The sequence below is a fragment of the Falco cherrug genome, chromosome 9, assembly GCF_023634085.1.
Source record: "Falco cherrug isolate bFalChe1 chromosome 9, bFalChe1.pri, whole genome shotgun sequence".
In the NCBI taxonomy this organism is placed as follows: domain Eukaryota; kingdom Metazoa; phylum Chordata; class Aves; order Falconiformes; family Falconidae; genus Falco; species Falco cherrug.
Window position 1 is genome coordinate 9124250 of NC_073705.1, and position 22289 is coordinate 9146538.

At 55.9% G+C, this 22289-nt stretch overlaps 1 protein-coding gene across 3 annotated transcripts in view; it reads left to right on the forward strand.

The window, feature by feature from the left end:
• Window positions 1-814: 814 nt before the first annotated feature.
• RXRA (retinoid X receptor alpha) overlaps window positions 815-22289 on the forward strand; it is a 119178-nt gene continuing 97703 nt past the window's right edge. The window contains exon 1 of one of the 3 annotated variants that reach the window (XM_055720076.1): window positions 815-1205. In XM_055720076.1, coding sequence (XP_055576051.1) covers window positions 1178-1205 — 28 coding nt within the window. In that variant the 5' untranslated portion in view covers window positions 815-1177. Of the gene's footprint in view, window positions 1206-8229; window positions 8366-22289 lie in introns of those variants that run through there. The other 2 variants (XM_055720077.1, XM_027809355.2) reach the window with 2 other exon arrangements.

Sequence of the window (22289 nt, forward strand, 5' to 3'; positions counted from 1 at the left end):
CCGGCTGCGCTGGGAAGCCGCCAGCAGTGCTGGTGGGGTGGTACCCGCAGTGCTGGGGAGGCGAGAGTTTGCAGGCGAACCGCACACGCACAGAGAGTTATTTGTTGTGCCTCATTTATGGGAAATGAAATAAATCGCGCTTTGAACGCTGGCCACTGTGTGACACACACCCCGGGGACAGGGAATGGGGCTGAGGGTCTCACTGCCTGCTGGACAGCTGAGCTGGGGCAGCTGAGATTGCTCAGCATCACTCCAAGGGCCGCCCCCCCTGAGGCTGCCACCACAGTGCTCTGCACCGCCTTTATTTTCCTTTTTTCTTCTCTTTTTTTTCTTTTTTCTCGTTCCCCCCTTTTTCCTACTTTTTTCTTTCTTTTTCTTATTTTTCCTTTTTCTTCCTTTTCTTTTTTCTTCTTCTCTCTTATTTTTCTTTTTCTTCTTTTACTTCCTGTTCTTTTTTCTTCTTCTTGCTTATTTTTATTTTTTCTTCCTTTTTCTTTTTCTTTTTTCTTTCTTTTTCTCCTTTTTATTTATTCTTTTTCCTTCCTCTTTCTCTTTTTCTTTTTTCCTTCATCTTTTTCTCTTTTTCTTTTTTTTCCTTTTTCCTTTTTCTTTTTTCCTTTTTCTTTTTCTTGTTCTCTTTTTCCTTTCCTTTTTTTCTGTCCACCCCCCCTATTTTTCCCTCACCCCCCTCCTTTCCCCATCACTTTAAGAAAAAAAAAAAAAAGGGAAAAAAAAAAAATTACTGTCATCGCTCCCCGACCCGCGGGGCCGGGCGCGGGGCGGCGCTGCGCGGCGGGGCGGGCGGGCGGTCGCTGCGGGGCGGTCGCGGCGCTCGCTCCCCCCTGCGCGGGCCCCGGCGCGGAGCCGATCGCGCCCAGCGCAGCCGAGCGGCGGAGTTACATTGTTGGGAGTTTGCAACAACTCCGCGGCCTCGGCGCTGCGCGGGGCCGCCGGTGCGGGGCTGCAGCCTTCCCCGCCTCCTCCTCCTCCTTCTCCTCCTCCTCCTCCTCCTCCTCCTCCCCCCCCTTGGGCTTTTTTTTTTTTTTTTTCCCTCCCTTCCCCCCTCCCTCTCCCCCCCGCTCCGCTTTGATTTCGCTCTCCTCCCCTCCGCGCGCCCTGCGTGTGTTTTTCGCCGCCGCCGCGCACCGAGCCCCTTGGCATGAGTTAAGCACCAGCGATGGACACCAAACACTTCCTGCCGCTGGGTGAGTTTTGTTCCGAAAAAGATTCTCCGTTCCGACGCGGGGGGGGGTGGGGGTGGTGGGTTAAATAAAATCAGATCAGCTCCCGAGCAACAGCCCCCCCTCCGCCTGCCCGACCCGCAGTCCGCCGGGGGGCGGCGGGGGGCTGCGCCCCTGCCCCGGGGGGGGGCAGAGTCGGTGTCAGCGTCGGGGCAAGTGCCGGCCGGGCCTGCCCCGTGGCCCCGCTCCCGCCGCCTGATTTTACTTTGTATTTTTGTTGTTTGGGTTAGTTTTTCTTTTTTTTTTCTTTTTCTTTTTTTTTTTTTCCCGAGGCGCAGCGGCGCAAGCGGTATTTTCAAACGGGGCAGCGGGCACCCCGGCTCGGCCGGGAGAGCCCCCTCGCTGCCCCGGGCTGGTCCTGCAGGAGGGCTTGGCAGCTCGCAGCCTTCCCTTCTCCCTCTTGCTTTTATCTCTCGATTTCTTTTTTTTTTTGTTTAATTTGTTTTTTATTTCTTTCTTCCCTTTTCTCCCGCTCCGCCTCTCCCGCGGCATCTGGGGTGCGCAGCTGGGCAGGGAGAGGCACAGCACCCACGGGGACCCCCACGCTGTGCTGGCATCGTCCCTTGGCTGGCAGCTCCCAGAAGCCAGCACATTTGGGACCCTCCTGCCTTCTTCTTTCTTATTTTTTTCTCTTTTTCTTTCTTATTTTTTTTTCTTTTCCCTCCCCCTCTTTTTTAGTTACATTTGAGAACCCGGAGTTTGCCATCGTTGTGGTGACTGAGTCAAGTCCTGGCTTGTAAGGGCGAATGCCTCCTTGGCGTCTGGGTTGCAGGAGAAGTGATATTGCAGAGCTCAGTGTTCAGGGTGGGGGGAAGAAAAGTTTTAGCGAAGTAGCCCGGCGCCAAGTCCAGGCGAGGGGGAAGAGGGACAAATCCTGCCACCTCTGTCGCCACTCAGCACGGTGGCGCGTGGGCTCCCAGCCTCCAGCCCAGCAAGCCCACGGCCACCGAGAACATCCATCCCGGCTTCTCTGGGCTTTAAATCAGTGCTCAACCTCTGGTGCTCCGTTTGTTTCTTTCTCTTGTTTTGTTTTGTTTTGTTTTTTTATTATTATTTTTGTTTGATTTTAGTTGTTCCTAAGAGCAGAATAAATATAAACACCATCACAAGGTCCCCCATCAGATCTCCCCCCCACCCCGGGAGAGTTTCCAGGACTGCTGTGGTCTAGGGTCTTTGGCAGGGAGGCAGCTCGTAAGCTGGCATCTCCTTTCCCCCCAAATCCTGGTTTTACGGTGCCCCTGGTCAATCTGTAAGGTGGGAAATGCTGCTGGCTTGGCTGACCCAGAGCTGCTGCTGGGGCTGCCAGCATCTCACCTGCAGCATCCCCCAGGAGCGGGTCCTGCCCTCGAAGTCCGGGTGGATCTGGGATCATCACAGACGCCCACGGGAGCAGACAATGCCTATCTCTTGCCCTGCAAAAGTGGTTTAATCTTAGGGGCAACCGTTTTGAGTATTTATGCTTCCTTTGCTGCTCTTGGGGAGGACAGTCCAAACCTCCGTTGATACGGGCAGGATCAGACCCCTATGTGTAGAGAGAATCGTAGAATCATTTTGGTTGGAAAAGACCTTTAAGTCCATCGAGTCCAACCATTAGCGCAGCACGGCCAAGTCCGCAGCTAAGCCGTGTCCCTGAGTGCCTCGTACTTCTGTTTTCCTTCAGACCTGAGCTCTCCTGTTACGCTGCAGATGCTAAATAACACCTTGTGTTATTAGTCAGGTTGACTTTGATGGGGGAGGAAGGGGGGAGCGTGTGTCACCTTGCTGCTGGCTCAGGGAAGGGTTTTCACGCTGGTGCAAATGAAAAACAACTGATTTATCTGCTCATTTATAAATGGACGTGTGTGCATGGCGGGGAGAGGGTGGGTCTTTGCAACACGGGAGCATCCAGAGGGAAAACAAGGCGGCCACCTCGGGACAGCAGGGATCCCTCTGCGTCGGTGCCTTAGGAGAAAATTCAGCTGCTGGCGGGAGCTGTGTTGGGTGCGTGGTCTGGGTTTGTGTCTGCGGTGTGTTGTGCTGCTGCAGGAGCTACTCCTAAACTGTATCCGCTGGCCTTTGGTCACCAATGACTGGAAAAATCAGCTGTGGTTGTAAGGACGGTGGGTTCTGGAGGAGGAGGTCTTGGTCCTGCTCTGAGCAGGCTGAGCCTGAAAGTGCAGGAGCAGTTTGGAAGAGCGAGGGGAGCCTTGAGGAGCACGTGGGCAGAGACCTTCCCAGTCAAACCAGAGCGGAGCTGGTGGGGCCACAGGGCCTCGGTGTGTTCTGGAGGTGGGATGGTCCAAAACCCACTGGGTCCTGGTGTTGCCGAGTGCCAGGGTGTTTCTCCAGCCCAATCCCCTTTCACGGTTGGGAGCTGGCATTTGCAGGCCGAGGGGAAAAAAAATAGCCCAGCTTGTGGAGTTTGTTTCCCTGCACACCAGTATGGGCCTGATCTGGAGAACGGGAGCTACTGGGGACCAAAACCAGGCTCTGTTACTGTGTGGGCCCATCAAATTCTCAGCTCAGTTTGGCCTAAAAAGGATAACCCGGCGGAGGTTCCCGGCCAAGTCCTGCCTGCGGTTAGACTCAGATAACCCTGCTGATGTCAGGGCTGGCAGTGTGGCTGGTGCTGGGCACTTTTAATAGTAGTATCTCATTTTCCTGCTCGTCTCGGGAGCTGCTGGCGGATGCCAGGCAGAGGCTCCCCAACGAGGACGGCACGTCCCCAGGCATCTCCTGGGCTGGATGCCGTCACCCTGCGGCTCTGCCTGCTGTCCCACTCACAGGACAACCCGCAGCTCGATGGTGGGGTCTGTGGGCAGCCTTCCTGCATGGCACAGGTACCTCCAGCCCTGGGGGAGGCTGATGACCACCTCGGTGTCTGGCAGATGATGCCTTAGAAGCTGTCTGGAGCTATAGATCTCCCTTTGCTAGGTTTTGAGTGATGGGGGATGTCTTGCTTGTGTTCCTCTGGGGGGGCTGTGCTGCGCTGAGTCTCTAAGGAGGAGGAAAATAAAGAAAAAGCCATTGCGTGAGCACTTGCGAGGCTGTGGGGATCCACATCTCCAGCCCGGGGGGGTGCATGTGCTGAGGTCAGGCTTTGCGTGGCACCACATTGGGGACTGATGTGCAAACTGAGGAACTTGATCTTTTGGGTAGCTGCTTGTTCCCAAGGCTCAGACCATTGCAATCCTGTTATTGCTTCATTTTCTTCCTTGCCCGTTTCCTTAAGAAGGTGGTAGCGCCCTGGGGAGCAAAAGGGGGACGGTGAGCTCGGGAAGCCCTCCCTCAAGGCTCAGCTTCATGGGAGGAAAAAACAGTTAATGGGTGTCCAAGGCCGGTGCTTCCCTCCCAGAGGTCAGTTCACCAGGTTGCAACCTCCGCGAGTCCATCTTCCCAGCAGCGCGGCCGTGCCAGGGACGGCTGCAGCTGCTCAGGATGTGGGGTGAGAACTGGCCGTGCACGGTACTGAGGCCAGAGCAGGAACGCCTCCGAGGAAAACAGCAAAACAACCCCCCATGTCCGGCTCGGGGGGAGCAACCTGGAGCCTGGGGGGCTGCTTCAGGTCAAAGACAGCGTGGGAGTGTGAGAATCCATGAGACGTCTTCATCCCGCATCCCCTGCCTTGCCATTGGGCACGTGGCTGGGATGAGCCTGGATGCTCAACCCCAGGGTAGATCGGTGGGAGCCTGCGTCTGGGTTGAGACCTCAACCTGATCCTCAATTCTGCTTGGTTGAGCTTCAGAAATTTACAGCTGATAGGAAAATCCGTGTGGAGGAAAAATTCTGAAAGATGCAGAAAGTGTCACGGCTTGCCGGAGCATCCCTGTGAGGAAGCAGGAATCTGCCCCACATCTGGCCGCTGCTGGCCGGCGCCGTGGGGCTGCCGGTGGCCGCACCAGAGAGGGGCCTCAGAGGAGCACGAGATAATGTATAGTCATGTCCTGGTATCTCTTGCTGAAGCATAGTGTAGGGCTCGACCTCTCCCAATTGACATATACAAAACAAGCTGGGAAGGAATTTTTGCCTTTTTCAGAATCTGGGCTGTGACAGTTCAATAAATCCTCTGAGGGTCCCTGAGTTTACTCCACGTCGTCCTGCAGTGTTGCAGAGAGCGTTTGTGTTTCTCGTATTCAGGGCATTTTATTTATTTAAAAGAGAGCGGGGGAGAAAGCCACAGAATTTTAGTTATTCATTGCAAATATTATTATTGGCAATTTGCTCCTGTTTGAAAAAAAAAAAATATCAAGAGGGGAATCAAAACATTTCACTGGAAAATACACCCTGGCTTCGTCCCACCCACATCTTGAAGGCGAAAATAAATATTTATTAAGAAATGGGTTAAAAACCTTTTTGTTGGAGTATTGTTTTCGGGAGCAGGGGTGGATTCCCATACGCCAGAGCCCTGCCACCCGACCGAATTTTTAATTTTTAAATTTTTTTGGCAGGATAGTAAAGTAAGCAAATGCTGTGGCGCCGTGGGGCGAGGGCTTGGGCTTTGGGATGTTCATTGGTCCTGCCTCTTGCACAGGGTGCTAGTTCCTCCGAGCATCCTGGTGCCTTTTGAGGGGAACTGTGTGCCAGCAGGGTATTCCCCCGAGGCTCTTGGCTGCCTGAAATCACCGAATCCTTCTTGCTATCAGCATCCCCCAACACTGCTGCGGGAGGCGGTGAGGTGCTGGCCCTTGGCAAGGAGCTTAACCGAAGGTGGTGGTGATGGAGTGGGGATGCTGAGGGGGTCTCTGCCCCCCTGGCTGGGCTCTGCTCCACCAAACTGGGATGCCGGTGGTGACCAAAGCCGGGGATACCTCCAATCACTGCCAGCCAAGTGCTGGGTATTGCAGGGACCTTCCCTGCGACCTCAGTAACCTAATTGGGCTCTAATTAATCCTGTTCTCTGGCTCCGATCCCCAGCGCGTTGCCCCGTGTCGGAGCCATCATCACCTCCCTCGGCGGGCGAAGGAGCTAGGTCTCTGCTCCCTCCGGCCCGCGGCGCCGAGGGATGCTCGGCAGGGCCAGCAGGCTGCTGGTGCAGGATTTGACCCGACGGTTCCATAATTGCTTCCTAAAAGGCCCAGGTGGGCTCTCAAAGTCAGTATAGCTACAAAGCAATAGGGGAGGCAGCCTGGGTGGTTTTATTTTAATTGATTTTGTCAGGAGTTGCTGTATTTTATTACATTTAAAGACTAGACTCTGGAATAACTTTGAACGTTTGACACACACACAAAAAGCAGCTTTCTGACATTTTCCTCTTTGCTCGTCTTTTATTTTATTTCTCCCCTCTCCTCCTCCTCAAAGGGAAGCGTGTGCCTGGAGGGAGGACAGAGGAGGAGGGAGGAGTGGTTGTGTCTCTCCAAAGGCTGCTCGAACATCAAGGCAGCGCAAAGCAGACGAAATAATATTGCAAATAAGGATTTAAAAAACCCTACAGAAGGATCCCCACACATGCCAGCCAGCTCAAACTGCTAGAAGATTTTCAGACAGAAGCAATTTAGCCTGGGAAAATGCTCTATTGTTGAGATGGAAACTGGCTGTGAGAACTTGCCTTTTCTGACAACACTTCGCTTAGAAAAAGCAAAGCAAAGCAAAGTCGGGGAAACAACCTGAGTTTTTATTTAGAGAAGACGGAGCATTTCAAAATGGAGGGTGTTTTCTGAGATAAACAGGGAAAAATTCCCTTGCAAGAAAGGGAAGAAAGGGTTCAAATGAAGTCCAAATAAGCTCCCCTCCTTTGAAATTCTGTTTAACGTGGAGTTAAAAAATAATCCTGTTCAAACAGACCACTCATAAGCATAAAATGGTTGGTTTTTTTTTTTTTTTTTTTTTCTCCTCCTTTTCTGTTATTGTGGTCTGCAAGAAAAGTTTCAAGGTTGCACCTTTGGGCTGTGATTCCGATCGCAGCCCTTTTTGTGCCAGCTCCTGCCTCTGCACATCGGGAGGGGATGGATCTTGCCTTGAAAACGCACAGGCTGCCCAGATGAGACAGCTACAGGGTGGGAAACTGAGGCACACGGGTGTGCTGAGTGCCAGCGGAGCTGGGAACGGGGCCCAGAGCCAGGGCGTGGGGCGGTTGTGAAACCTCGCCTGGGACGGCGGCTTCCAGCCCCACAGAGCTGATCCGTCTGGGATCGGAGCTCCTGTGGGCTTCTGAGGGTCCCTGCTCCTGGTAGGCATCCCCCCACCCCCCACCCCCCCAGCTGCTTTTTGGCCTGGGAGCAAAGGAAAGCTCACGGATGGGGTTTGCGTGTAAGCCAGGTGCTCCCAAAGCAGAGGGTGAGGAAGAAACACCCTGAATATGTGTTTTATTAAGCATCAGGGGCAGGGTTCACATCCCCTTTCTGCTCTAGTGGAAGGTGGTTCCTCTTGCCGGGGGCATTGCTCAGGTTTTCAGACCCCAGGGAATTATTTTTTTCAGGTTCATTCCTTGGTTTGGGTGGGCGCTGCGTGGAGGTTGCTGGTGTGTTTGGGTTGGGTCTTGTCTGAGCCATATCCCGTTCCCTGGATCGCATCGGCTGCGAGATCACTGCTGAGCAAAGAGATAAAAGGTGCAATACTGGTATTTGTGACCAATAAAATGGTAATGGGATTCCCATCTGGTTGTTACTTTTCAAGGTCTCCTCTTTTGTGGAGTTTTGGCTTTCTTCAGCTTTTACAGACTTCAAAAAGACAAAAAAAAAAAGAAAAAAGGGGAGGGGGAGGTAGGGGCAGCCCTGGAGCCCCCCCGAGGTTTATAGCCCCCCCAGCTAATGGAGCAAATCCTTTGTGCTGGGGCTGCCAGGAGCGGATTAGGGAGGGATGCCCTGTCTAGTTTCAGCTGGCTGTGCCGTGCTGGGCGCGAAGGCAGAAACATTTGATTATTGTTTTTCCATTTTTGGCTGACAAGTAAGTGCTGGAAAGTTGGTGGGGTGGTTGTTTTTTTTTGTGTGTGTGTTTTTGTTTTGGTTTTTTTTTTTTTTTTGTGGGTTTGGTTTTTTTCCTGTGAACTTTGTGGGCTTGCTGCGAGACAAGTTTGTTGTGGGCAGTGTGTCGCCTACGTGCCCATTACGGAGACAAAATGAGGCAACGGCAGCGGTGAAGCAAGAGCGGAAGGAGAAGCATGGGAGAGGGGGGGCGCTTCCAGCGGAGATCCGCCTGGACATGTGGAGGTGACGAGGCGGGGAGATGGGGTTGGCATGGGGTGGGATGGAGGAGGCTTACTCGGAGCAGGTGGGGTGGTAAGTGATGGCAGAGGCGTGAAGTGGCGCAGAGGAGAGCGGGTCAGGGAGAGCCAGGAGCAGAGCCGGGGGCATTGCATCGAGCTGGGGGAGCTGTTCTGGCTGCCCAGAGAGCGATGGGTGGGAGGCTTCCCTGCCCTGCACCCTGGTGGGCAGCAGCCTCTCTCGGAGGACCTGTGTGCTCTTGCAAAAGGGGGAAAAAAGAAAGACGGACCCCAGTTCCCCACCAGCCATCCTTGCCAGACCCCAGTTCCCCACCAGCCATCCTTGCCAGACCATGCTGGACCCCCCTTCTGCCCCCAGCTCCTCTTTTTGCTGCCCCATTTTTGTAAGATGCGCGACTTTATCAGGCCAGGGAAGCTGTGGGCTCTGCCTGGTGCGGAGGAGCCATGGCCTCTGTCACCAGCCAGCAGGGCCAGCCGGCGGCAGATAACGGCGTATCAGCGGCAGGTTGTGCTGGAGATGCTCGCTCGCACTGCTGTGGGGAGATGTGTGGCTCCAAGTTGCGTTGCATCAGTGTTGGAGCTGCTTCTGGAGACCCCCTTACACCCCACAGCTACCCTGACCCATACCCGTGGGGCTGCTGCAGCCTTGGGATGGGGGGAGGGGGCAGGGATGCTTAGCCAGGGGCTGGGGGTATGGGGTAGAAGCAGGGGTCCCTGCGAGGGACCAGGCAATTTTTAGCATGTTGCAAACCACTGTCTCAGAGCCCTGCACCTGCCCGGCCAGCCCTCCCTTTTGATCTGCACTTGTTCAAGTGTGACTTTCAATTGATCATAAAAATCCAGCGTGATTCACAGCGCTTCTGCCCTCCAGCCTGCTGGGCTCTGTCTCCCTGCATTCACGTAGCGTGAGAGAGCAAATTGCCCTCCAGTTCATCCTCGTCGTTCTTAATGGGGAGCCGTTGCTTTCTGGGTTTGCTCCCCACCATGTGCACCTTGAATTATAATACATTACAGATGGTGGCTTAGCATTTTAATTTAATTTTCTCTCTCTCTCTTTTTTTTTCTTCTTTCTTTTTTGTTGTTTATTAAGAAAACCCATTGCAATTCAAGCTCCAAAACATCGGGGTGGGGAGGGAGGGAGGTGCAGCTCCCTACTTCATCCCAGCGAAGACCCTGTGTGCGTGCGTGTGCGTGTGGCTCACAGACAGTGAAATTGCACCCTAGAGTTATAAAGCAATTGTCTAGCTCAGCAGCAGAATGAGCATGAAATGGTGCAGAAAGCAACTAAATAAAATTGGGTAAGGCAGATGCATGAAAATAATGACATCTCTATACCGTAGTCAGGCGCACTTGCTCTTTCTCGCACATGCAGATAAACTTTTATAACAGACTTTGCATTTATTTTCCCAGGAAACTCTTCTGAAATGGAGGTGTGCGTTAGTGTGGCGTGAGCCCCTGCACTCCCTCTCCTGTGTTTTTCTGGGGCTGTCGTGCTGTGCATTGCTGCCCTCCTCCTCCCCTGCCGCTCTCCCTGTCCCCCTTTCCCCTTTTTTTGTTTTCAGAGCAGGATTTTTATGCTCAGTCAAACACCGAAACGATAACCTTTGCGACTTCATTTCCCCTCGGCTGCGGCGGCCATGCCGGGCTGGGGGAGCGCTGTGAGCGGGTGGCCCTTGGAGGTGCCCTGCCATGTCCCGTGGAAGTTGGACGAAGAGATGCTTTCCTGGCTCACTGTCACTTTGGAATTTTCTCTTCCTCCCTGGATGGTGGTGGCTGTAAGGGTGGGACCATGCAGGCTGTGGCATGGAGCTTTAGGACGTGAGAACCCGGGTTGGTGCATTGGCTGTGTCCCCACATCCCTGCTCCCTGGTGATGGCTGGTGGCACCAGGGCTACCTGCTCCCACTCTCCATATTTATCTGGCTGTGGTGGTTAAAAATGCCCCAAACTGGGGGCCTGGAGAATTGACCTTAGCTGTGATTCCTTCCCAGACACCTTCCCCAGTGCTTCCCCTGGGCTCTGGGCTGCTGTTCCTGCTCTGACGCTGCCCCAGAGCCTTTGGCCTCAGCAGAGGCATGTTCCCCCCACCCCCACCCCCCCTTGTCCGGATACATTTCTCGACAGGGTCTGACGTTTCATTCCTCCTGTGCCGGGATCCCCGCGAGGCTGGGAACAGGGTGCTAATCTTCCCACCCAAGAGGCCCTTTAAATGACATTAAGGCTGTGTCCCCACCGTCCTCATGCCCTCCTGCCTGTGAAGGCATTGCTGGGCACTGCTCCACATACTCGTGGTGCCGGGGATGCTCGCTCTTGGTGGGGTGCTGTCTGCTGCATCCCGCCTGGACTGGCTCATCCCAGGGTTGGGGAGTGGGTGGAAGCACTTGGGCTCCCCCAGTCTCCCTAGTCTGCTGCTTCCCTGTCTGGAGGGCTCCAGACTGAGCTGGGTCGTGGTCCTTTCCCTCTCTGCGAGGAAAATGAAGTCCATCCTTTGCACTGCTGGGCTTGCTGCACTGGAGCCTGGGGCTCACTGCCCAGCGCCTTTGCAGCAAAAGCTCCATCTCTGATTTTCCTTCACTGGGACGTGTCCCTGGGGTCCCAGATTAGCCGCTCCAGTGCTTTGCCTGCAGCCTCCCCATCTCACGCAGACCAGCGCAGATCCCACGGGTGGCTGGGAGCCGCGTGTTGGCCGTGCAGCCCCGAAGCACAGCACGGCACCGAGCCCAGCAGCATGGGACATCTGCATGTTCCCCTCCTTGCTGCCTGCAAAAACGCAGCTCTGGGGAGAGGCAGAGGAGGAGGCCTCCGTGCAGAGATTGCTCTGGCTCTGGGCAGATGGGTGCCGAGGCCCTGGCAGTGTTTTTGCTGGTGTGGAGCCACAGTACCGGAGTGGAAAGCGGGGAAGTGCACGCATGAAAAAAATCAGTGTGAAGGCATAAATCAGGCTGAGAGTGAAAGGTTAAAGAAATCCAGAGGAAGCAGAGCGATGTGCGTGGTAGAAAGGGGTTTCCTGTACCTACGCGGGCCACCCAGGCTCCCTTCCTGTCAGGGTAAACCTGCTAAAGCTGAAACTTTCTGCACCCCTCAGCAAATTGCCGTCTGTTGGATGGGCATGTTGTGAGCAAGCCGTGTCACCCGTGGTGTTAATACTTTGTGCTTTACAGTGTGCTTTCCCCAAGCCTCTGCACTGGTATGGATAGGATGCCCGGGCAGCTCCAGGGGAGCACCGAAGCCGTTCGACCCTGTGGTGGGGAGCAGGAGCAGAGCTCGGGGAGGGCAGGAGGCGATGACCCACGCTGGATGCTGCTGTGGTGCAGCCCTGCATCCTCGTCCTCTCCATGGCCATCCTCGCTGAGCTGGTTTTCTGCAGGTGAGCTGTGCCGCCGGCTGCCCTGTGCTCCTCAGCAGGAACGGAACATCAGAGGTGGCTCTGGGAAGAGTTGAGACTCCCGGGACAATTGCCTGTAGGCCCCCATTTAAGCACTTAGGAAGGCTTAGCTGTGATCCTTGCCAGAGATAGCCTGGCCCCAGGCCAGCTGATACCTATTGTTTGCAAATCTGGGAGACTTGATGTAAACAGTGGTTCAGAACCTGGGCTGGCTGGGAGCAGGAGTCCCAGCTGTGCTGGGGGGCTCTGCTGACCTGCTGCGGGGTGCGAGGGGGCTGATTCTGTGCAGGGACTTGCTCTTGAGATACATCGCAAGGCAGCACCCCAAATTACACCCTGCCGGCAGGTTTCTCTGCTGCTTGTGGGGTTGGGAAACACAGATGCAGTTTGTCAGGGTTTATGCCTGCATTTCCAGTTGTATTTTGGTAGCGGTGCTGCTGTACCTCGCAGCTCCAGGGCTTTGCCTTGGAGCGCCGTGCAGCTCTGCCTTGGGATTTCGCCTTTCTCTTGGAAGGGTGGGAAGCCATCGGTTCCCTGATGGCAAGTCGCTCCCTCTTCATGCCTCACCTGTGGGGCAGGTTTAGGCTGTGGAAATCAGAAGCCACCATCGGTCACGGCGGGCTTTGTTTAGCTTGGGCGCTGGGTTTTCTCATCTTTGTTGTTTTTCCGCCTGCGCTGCTATCGCCCAGGGGTGTTCGGCGCCGCTCCCTGCAGGCACCCGGGCGCTCTGGTCAGCCGAGTGTTGTGCCACGGGAGCTGAGGCTGGGCGGGCACGGAAAACCACGTCTGGCTTCTCCAGCAAGGTTTCACAGCCTCTAGGTGTGTGCAGGAAATGTTGCAGGGCAGGGATTTCTTGCAGCAAGCCCTGGGTGGTGGATAACAGAGCGGTGCCCATCTAAAGCCCCCACCTACGCAAACAGGGAGGCTCCAGCTCTCCCTGCACCTTCCCAAAACGCAGTGGCAGTGCAGGGGATGCCGGGCTGATCCGGGCATCCTCCCAGGTCTCTTTCTTGGAGCAGTGGCATTTAACCCCGACACTGCCCCGGCTGCCCTAAAGTGCAGCCCACCCCGGGGCCACAGCGTGGTGTAGCTCAGCAGCCTCCCGGGGGACTCCAAAAGCTTTCCTCAGGGATGCAGAAGCAGGTGAGCCCCAGGGTACAGCCTGGGCAGCGGTGGCATGGAGGGCGAAGCTCATCCTGGCTCATCCCCAAGAGCAGAGGGATGCTCCTGGTCCTGCCTGAATGTGGGGACCCCAGACCAGCCCTTTGGAGGGAGGAGAGCACGTGCTGGGTGGAAAAGTGCCTGTGCTGGGGTGGGGTGTGGGCTGGGGTCCTCGCTGCCCATGCCAGATAGGAAGGGGTGAGAGTAGGGCTGGCCGTGTGTGCCGAGCATGGGGAGGTGCCCATGGGGCAGGAGCAGCCAGTCCTGCCAGTTCACCCCTACGCAGGGCTGGGCGCTGGGAAGTCCCCCAAGCTGCAGTCGAAGCTGAGGTGAGGGCTGAGCCCAGGTCCCTCTCTGCCACTGGTTCCCTGGGCTCTTCCCTGGCTGGTCCTGATGGTTCAATAGTAAGTCTTAGGGAGCACGGACTCTGGGAGAGCATCCAGAGAGCCTGGCCCTGGCTGGGAGTAGAAGCATGCTTTGCAGGGGAAGGGAAGGCAAAGCCAGTGTGCTCCCAACCCCAATGCATTGGCCTGCCCCTGTAATTGTCAGTGTGGAAATCATGGGCACATGAGGACTTGCAAGTGAATGATTAAATCCACAGCCTTATTTCAAAAGCAGAGGAGAGGAGCCTCCCGATGCTGCCTGGCCCCACACTGGGGCTGGGGGCGACTCTGGCAGAGGAGCCTTTGCTGGGGTGGTGGGCTGTGGGGACCCCACAAGCACTGGTGGGATTGGCAGCTGGGCATCGATTTCATCGAACACGTTCAAGATCGCGTCAGCTTAACTGAGGACTGAGGCTGACCTGCCGTCGTTAGCAGACTTTATTATTAAGACAATGATGTGGCTGGGCTAGTGGGAAGCGGGAGCATGTCGTTGCCGTCTCTGCATGGTGGATGGCTTGGTACAGGACTGATACCTTTTCTGAATGTTCACTGTGTCTTTTGCTGTGAAGAGGTAAAATCCTGAACGTACCTTGAAGGAGCTTTTAGGAGAAGGACTTTCCATCGAAGCTCTTGGCCTTGTCAGTAGCTGCAGAAGAATGTTACAAGGAGCTATTCATCATTGCAATTATTTTATTAAGAGTACACAGTGTGCTTGGGAGCTGGAAGAGATGGAGCTTTGGGATGTTTTCAGCATTGTAAATACAGGTTGGTTAGATCACCCGGCTTTTAAAAAATGGTACATGTAGTCCGGGTGAAAGGATTTGCAGACAACCTTGGAGAGGAGAGCCAGGTGTCTGCTCCCAGCAGGGAGAGCAGCGTGGCGTCTGCCCTGGCATCTCCCTCGGGACCAACAGGGCTCTGCCCCTGGGCAGAATTTGTGCCTGGCTGCCCGTTTACGGGCTGGAGGTGGGTGAAGCGGGCTCCTGGGGGGCACCACTGTCACCGAGGTGGGTTAGCTCCTGGGGCAGAAGCAGGGAGCCCTGTAGCACATCGCTGCTCCCCGCTCTGCAAGTGCTCCACAGAACCTCACGCTACCAAACCCCAGCCCACTGCTCTGGGCCCTGCCCTGCGGTTTTCTGTCCTGTGTGGGGCTCTGCATGTCTCGCAGGGGTTGCCCACCCCGGTGGCTCCCCGGCAGTGGCAAGCTGGCACCTTCATGTGTGTTATTGAAGCCGCATGCCCGGGGCTAAAGTCCGTGATGGGAGAATGCCGGGTGGACTTTTAACTGGAGTCCTTAGGAGAGCCCAGCTTAGAAACCTTTAACTGTTTCCTGGTGATCTCTGCTGGAAAACAAAAGAGTTGGGGAGAGGGTGGGCTGCCCACCCGGGGTCAGGTCCCTGCAGTGGGGCCTTGCTTGCGGCTGTGCTGGAACAGTGATGGGGACCGTGCCAGCTGGTGCTGGGGTCCTCACTGCACGTGTCCACCCCTCCACTGGCTTTGCTGCTGTACCCTCAGCTCTCAGTCCAGCTGTGCCACCCCTAAAATCCAGCTCTGGGCATGTAGAGGCTGCACCAGGGTCACCAGAGTGTCCTTCTTGGGACACTAGGTGCATCCCTGCCCTCCTCCCTTTGCTCTCCCTCCTGCTGTGTGGCCTGAAAAGATGAACCCTGTGCAGCAGGGAGGGGCCGGGCATTGCTCTGCAGCATCCATATCAATGGCAAACTGCATCTGAAGGGTGAAAGGAGACTCGGCTGCTGCTTTTTTTGCTGCCCCATATGCTGGGTTTGCCTCCTGCTTCAGGCACCTGGGTGTCTGGGGGGTTTTAGTTCAGCATCCTCATCCTTATTCCTCTTGCCCTTTCCCTTCCTTTTGTTTTGCCTGTTTCTTTAATTATTTTTTTAATTTATTTATTCCTGCAAGTTGTGAGTCTTGTTTGCTGTAGGTGGGTCTGTGGGCCCTGTGCAGGTCCCCATTGCCCACCCAGGGCTCGAAGGGGTGCCCGTGCAGGGGAAGAGCGAGGCTTTCCCCTGAATTCAGCAAAACCAAACTGCCACCCTGTCTGCGTCAGGAGGCGATCGATGGGCTGCAGCAGGGACAAGGCCAGGGCTTTGCAGGGGGAGAAATTTGTGCAAGCAGGGGCAGTGCAGGATTTGTGCCTGTTGACCAGCTCGGTGTGGGACGGCATCCCTGGCAGTCCCTGCAGGCACAGCCTTGCAGAGGAGCAGGAAAGCTCCCGCTGTGCCCCGAGCTGTGCCTTTGGTGGAAGTGGTTCCCGGGTGAGAAATTCCCACTGTGGAAGCCTTTATTACTGGGCAGAGCTAGGTTTGTTTTGTTTATCATCCATTTACTTGGCTTTGGAGGCATGCCCAGATTTCTCCAATTTTGTGTGTGTGTATGTGTGATTTATTAGGATTCAGGGTTTTTTTTTCTGGTTTAATTTCACTTCCTCAAACTGACAGACCGTTTGAACAAACTTCTTTTGGATGATTTCCTCTATAGTTTTAAAGGGACGCCTAAAAATAAAAAGAAAATGTTGCAGCGTGATTGACAATTAAAAAAACCACCCGGTCTGCTGCTGTGACAAACCTCAGCCCTGATTTCGGTAATGGAGAGAGCTCAGAGGGTGGAAAAACAACATGATTTCTCTTTTGGGTACTTAGAGCTTTTGACAGCGCTTCAGGGATTGCTGGCTTTACTTGTTTCGCTGTAGAGCTGATCATGCCATGATCTCACACGCACTTGGGCATGTTCTTAGCGTTCTGCATGCGAGTGGTCCATTAAAATAGCTGTGCGTGTCTAAAGCTTTGCCAGCTCCGAGCTTTTGGTTTCCTCTCTTTGGCTTGATCTGCTCCGCAGCAGTCAGGAAGAGGGAAAAAAAAAAAATCCATTTAAGAAAGACTGGAAAATGTAATTGCAACCTCCAGAGAATGGGGAGCAGGTAGGCAAGGGCAGAGCACCTGTAGCTGCCTTGAGCTGGGTTTGCTGCATGTGTTCTGCCGGGGTTTTTACAAGCTGGGATTTCGCAACGGAGACATACATGGCTTTCGAAATAACTAAGACGGGGTTTTGCCTGGGCGTTCTCCGGGGCTCGGCACCGGGCACGTTGCTGGCGATGCAGCGAGGTGGTGGGAGCCCCGGCGGTGTCGGGGCGATGCTGTGGGGTGCTGCGCAGGTGCAGGGACCTGGGGAGCTGCTCTGTCCATCCGTCACGCTCGCGGTGCCTGTCAGCAGGGAGATTGAGATGAAGGAAAACTTCCTTTCCTCCTGTCCAAGCTATAAAAGCATGAGAGAGAGAGAGAGAGAGAGAGAGAAGGATTTCCCCCAGGGATCAGCAGTGATAAAAAGCCTCTCTTTTGAAAAGCAATGAGAGAAAAGAAGTGTGTCTAATCCTCCTGGAGAAGAAAGGGAGAACATCCCTCTGCCTCGAGCCGTGCAGGGGCCAGAGGGACCCAGTGTGGACACAGCGACCCGGTGCTCCTGCCCGGCCGAATCCTGCCTGGTGCTGGCTGATGCAGGGGAAAGGCTAGATACTCTGTGCAGGAGCAGAGGTGCTTTTAATGGCCGGGGATCCAGGCAGGTGGGCTTGGAGGAGCTCCTGGGAGCCAGGCTATGGGTGCCTGTAGGGCTGGGGGGCTGGCTGTGCTGCGCTGCAGGGTGCAGGCAGCAGCGTGAGGCTGGTGGGGGCTGGGGAGATGCTGCTGGCTCTGTTGCCATCCCCACATTGCTCAATCTTTGCAGTAGAGCTGTGCTGGCACCCTGCGTGGGAGAGACACGCACAGATTTTCTTTCCCCTTTTACCCTTCGCCCTGAGGATGGGGGATGGAAAAGGGAGATGTAACCCCGAGCGAGGAGGGTCACCTGGCCCCGGGGTGGGTATCCAAGGGGCTGCCGCAACCCTCAATGGCTTTTTCCGGGTGATCTAGGGGCGTGCAGCTGGCCCAGCCGGCAGTGTCCGCATCTGTCTTTCCTTTCCTGGTACAACCCTGTCACCATTTCCTCGGCGACAACCTGTCCCGTCCAGGCTTGGCACAGCAGCTGCTGTGTCACCCCATCAGCCACGGGGCAGCAGGGGCTCGGCTGCTCGTCCTGTGCTTGTGCGGTCCGAGCTGAGGCCGCCTGGTTGTCTTTATTGCTGCTGTGGTTGATTTATTTCAAGCAGCATCCGCCATGTCTCGTGACTTGATTAAAATATAAAGCAAACAGAGTGGCGCAGCGTGGCTGCTGCGAGCCGAGGGGTCCCTTCCCTGAGCCCCCACGGTGTTCCCAGCCAGGGCCCGAGCCGTGTGGACTGGGACAGGCAGCCTGGCTGCTCCGGGGTGGGGAGGTGAGCTGGAGAACATGCTGGGGATGGTAGGGTAAAGGCATGGCAGCATCGCAGTGGAACGACCTGTCCGGCCGGGAGAGCAGCTGGGCTGGGGCTGGGGAGGTGGGTGTTGGGGTGGGGACCCTCTGCACGGCGGGTCGCACACACCTGGGCAAGGCAAGGCTCCTGGGGACCCACCGCCTCTCCTGTCAGTGGGGCTCAACATCCTTCCGTAGGCTCTAGAGCTCATGAGCAATTATTTGTGTCTCCTTGAAATGAACGATGATAATCCACAGCCAGTAAAGCCCTCATGGTGCTGAAATTAATGAATTTATGTTTAAAAAGCCCCAACAACAACAACAACAACAAAACCCTAAACCCAGGACCCTGCAAAGGAAACTCCTTCAGGAAGAAATGAGTTGACGGGGCAGCGGTGTGATGGAGCTCTTGCCACAGCATCGCTGCCGCTTCAGCAGCTGGCGGGGAGACCCAAGCTGACATCAGACATCAGGGTATACCCGCTGGCCGCACCGCCCGGTAGGCAGCGGCACGGTCTGCACCCCGGGGATGCGTGCCAGGCTTCCCCAGCAGCCTCGCCTGGGGATGTGCTTGCTGTGCTTCTGAGTAAAGATTTTCGAGAGACTGTCAGTGTTTTGCTGCTGTAGAAGCGTGCCATGCTGGGCGGCGGGCGAGCGCAGAGCATCCTTGTGCGCGGGGAGCCTTTGAGGCACTCGGCAGTAGACGGCACATATCATGTCTCGGTGTCGCCTGCTGTCTGTCTGCTCTTCTCGGTAACAGTGGGAAAATGGGGCTGAAATTTTGGAGATCATCCTGGGATCTCACAGCCGACAACTTCACTGCTGGGAGTTTATGCCCTGGCCCTTGGGAAGGGCTTTGGCAGAGCCCACCGCCCTCCACTTGTATATGGAGTGAGTGACTCATGAACCCCTCGTGGAGAAAGGGGAGCAGGAAATTAGCTCATGGCTCTTGTGAAAGAGAGAAGCCAACTCGATACCTATAATTAAAGCGGGTGTCAAGGAATGAAGTGCAAATTCCTCAGTGGGCATCTCACCGGGAGGGAGAGCAGCGCCTGCCAGCTGACCCGAAAGCGGCAGCAACTCTGCGAGGGGCTGTGGAGGGGCCAGTGCTGAGTCCGTGAGGACCAGACATGATACCCCTGCTCCTGTCCCTCCCAGCAGTAATGAGCTGAAGCGGATGGCAAGGCTGTGTGTGTCCTGTCCCTGTCCTGTCCCCGTTCTGCTGCTCCGGCCAGCACGACAGCCGGCCGTGGGGAGCTGTGGCACCGTGCTGGGTGCCCAGCGAGGACGGTGGATCTGCTGTGCGCAAAAATGCTCCTGGGGAGCACGTGGGGCTCGTTAGAGAGGGAGAGCTGGGGAGAGGCAGTGGTGGAGAGCGAGGTGAGGGGGGATTTGGGGGGCTGGCTATGGGAATTGCAGGTGAGCGGGGGCAGAAGCAGGTTGTGGAGGCAGTGGCTGTAAGGGGGCAATGGCTTTGGGGGGAGAACCTGGCTCCTTGCTGGGGTTGCAGGAGGCACTTGGGGACCTGTCCTGCTGGGGTGCCTGCAGCACTGTCTCTGTGTCACCTCGATGGCCTCGTTCCCCTAAAGTGTTTGTGTTGCCCCCCAGCTCACCTCTGGGGGGGAAGGGAAACTGAGGCATGGGGCTAATGTTGTATATTTGTTTTCCGTGAGCACTGAGCACATGCACAGTGGCTCCAGGCTCTTGCACTGGTCCCTTCTTTTCCAGCTGCTCCTACCTGCAATCCCTGGGCTGGTGCCAGGAGCAGGCAGTGAGCAGTGGTGTCCCTCCATCCATCCCCTGGTACAGTACCCCGGCTTGGTCCCCACGGCTGTGAGTGCCTTCCCAGGAAATGTCAAATCTGCTGAGCAGACAGAAAAAAGAAAGAAAGAAGGGAAAAAAACACCCCAAACCAAACCAAATAATACGAGGAAGAAATGCTGGTGTGTCCTGGGTGGATTAGTCGAGACTCCTCGCCGGATTCCTCCGAAGGGAGGTGCTCGCGCTGGAAGCCGGCCACCAGCCGGGCCTGCCGCATTTTTCCTGGATTCTCTTACCATTTGGGGACTGAACTTTTGTCTGAAAAATACGTATTTTTAACTTGGTTGTGTCTGAAGCTTGTCTCAGCTTCAGGCTGCTTGGCTTTCTCCTGGCCCAGCATGAGCCAAAGTGGATGCTCTGGGAGGTGAGGGCTGGATCCTCCATCCTGGACCAGACCAGGAGGAGGAAGTGAGAGAGGGAAAGGTTCATTCTGACGCAAAAAAAAATAATTTCAGAAGGTGCCTCCTGCTTGGCCCCATTGCCTGACGCAGGCAGCAGGAGCGTGGAGCAATGGTACTGGTATGCCAGGACAAAAGTGATGGAGACATCGGCGAGAAGGTCTGGTGTTAAGATAGCTGGGGGGGGAAAAAAAGCGAAGAGAATAAATAGAACGGCTTGTAGCTCCCAACACGCAGGACTGATGGACCCAGATACACGATTGCCTTGGAAACAGCCATTGAAATGTGTGATATTTCTGTCTCTGGGTGCTTGTTTCCCTGCCAGCTGTGGAGCTGTTGCAGGGCACCAGCTTCGCTGGTCTTGGGATGCCACCTGGGCTGGCCGCTGGCCACTGGCACGGTGCTCGGCTCCCTCAGCAGCCCGAGCTGCTCCGGCACCTCAGCCTGGTGGATAACGTGGCCGCTGAGGATTGCACTGAGCTCACAGCTCTGCAGGGCAGGGATGAGGCCGGTGAGGTGCGGCAGGTCCTTTGTTTATTGTAGGGTTACCAGATGCAGCGTGGCTCTGCGGGGCGGCTAGCTCGCTCCCCCTGCTCGGGGACACAGCTTGCCCAAGCCAGCAGGACAATCCGGGCTATGTTTTCATAATTAAAACAAATAAAACAAACCCATACGTGGCGTTATTTACAATACGCGCTCGGGAAGAGTTGAGCTGAATATTGTTTCCTCGCCGAGTTTTTCTCTTCGTCGCTCACACACGAGTTTGTTGTTGTTGGCTGCTCCCAAGGCTGCGGTCTCGCGTGCCGGGCTGCCGCTGTCCGGGCTGCCCGGAGTGGCCAGGGCTGGGCCACTGTGCTGGGGGGTTTTCTGCTCCGTGGCACATGCGGGTTTGTTCCTGGAAAGCCAGTTGAGGTGGTGACGGAGGTGCTTTTGCGAGGTGAAGAGATGATGCTGTTTGTGGGACTTGCCGCTGGCATGGCAGGGATCTGTTTGGGGTGAAAGAAAATGCTGGGGTTTCCTGTAGAGGGCTGGTGGGTGATTTTCCAGCAGAGACCAGCATCACTTGCAGGTGGTTGCCTGCAGCATCCGTCCCTGAGGGGCTGCACCATGGGCCAGCAGCATCACTCCTGCGCGGGGTCCGAGAGCTGGAAGTGCCACAGCGTCTGGCAGGACGGGCTGGGGTTGTGGTTTCTGGGGGGGAGCAGCTCTGGCTCCCGGCTCCCACGCAGTGCTTTGAGCAAACATTACCCTGATGGAGAAGGGAGATCTGACCCCAGGCCGTGGCGCTGGCTGCAGGGATGCAGCTGCAGCAGTCGGGTGCTGCGTCCACCAGGCAGAGTTATTGTGGTCTTGGGTGATGCTGGATGCTCCCCCAGGGAGGGACATCACTTTTGGGGGACGGGGAGATGGCCATGGGTGTATGCACACAGGGAGAGGGCATGGATGTCTGCACTCACCGTGCTGACAGGTTTTTGCCTTGCTGCCTTCCCGTGGCCGCTGCGGGAGGGATGCACGCTGGGTGCGGGACGTCATGGGGCGCAGGGGGAAGGTGCGCTTCTCCCTTCGCGCCAAGCTGCAGGCAGACATGTTCGTATGGGAAGCATATGGCAGGTAATCCAGTGCCAGATGGGTATTTGCTTCCATTTCCCCAGGCCCCGGTGGGCCTGTGCAGCTCCCGCACACGCAGCCGGGCAGCGCTCGGTGATGTGGCTGGACCCTCTAGGGGACAGCCCTGAAGCCTGCCCTGGGAGCATGGCATGGGAGGGCTGGGCAGGGTGCCGGTGGCACGGGGCACCGTGTGCCAGGTGCCTAAAAAACAGGGCAGCCGTGCAGAAGTGCTCTGCAGAGCGCAGGCAGTGCTGCTGGGGCACCAGTGCAGCGAGCTGTGCACGGGCTCTGGACGCACGGAGCCGGCTGAGCCCTGCCTTGCAGGGCATGGCTTAAAGCTGAGTTTAGGAGGTCTAGCTAATGAGCTAATGGCAGTTAATTAACTCCAGGGCACTTTACAAATATCAACTAATTGTGTAGTTGTGAGCAAGGTCCGTACAATTACCCCACCTTATAGACTGAGGCACTGAGGTGTGGAGGAGCCATGCACCCGCGGTCGAGGTGCATTAACATCAGGGCTGCCACTAAAGCCAGGGGCTAATTCTGCTCCTGTGGACGTGGTGCACAGTCACCGGGGTTTCAGGCATGGCAGGGCCAGATCCTGCCATAGGCTCCTATCTGCTTTTCTGGGAAAGCAAGCTGCACCCCGTGGACTTTGGAGCCTGAGCATCTCTGCCCGCTCCATCCCTGCGTGCGTTTTAGGGGGGAGGCAGCCGTCGCCATGATGCTCTCGGTAACCACCGCCCACAGGCAGGCTTGTCTCTGCTGGCTTTTCGCTGTGGTCCCCAGCGGCAGCATCTGAGCAGCGTCTGCA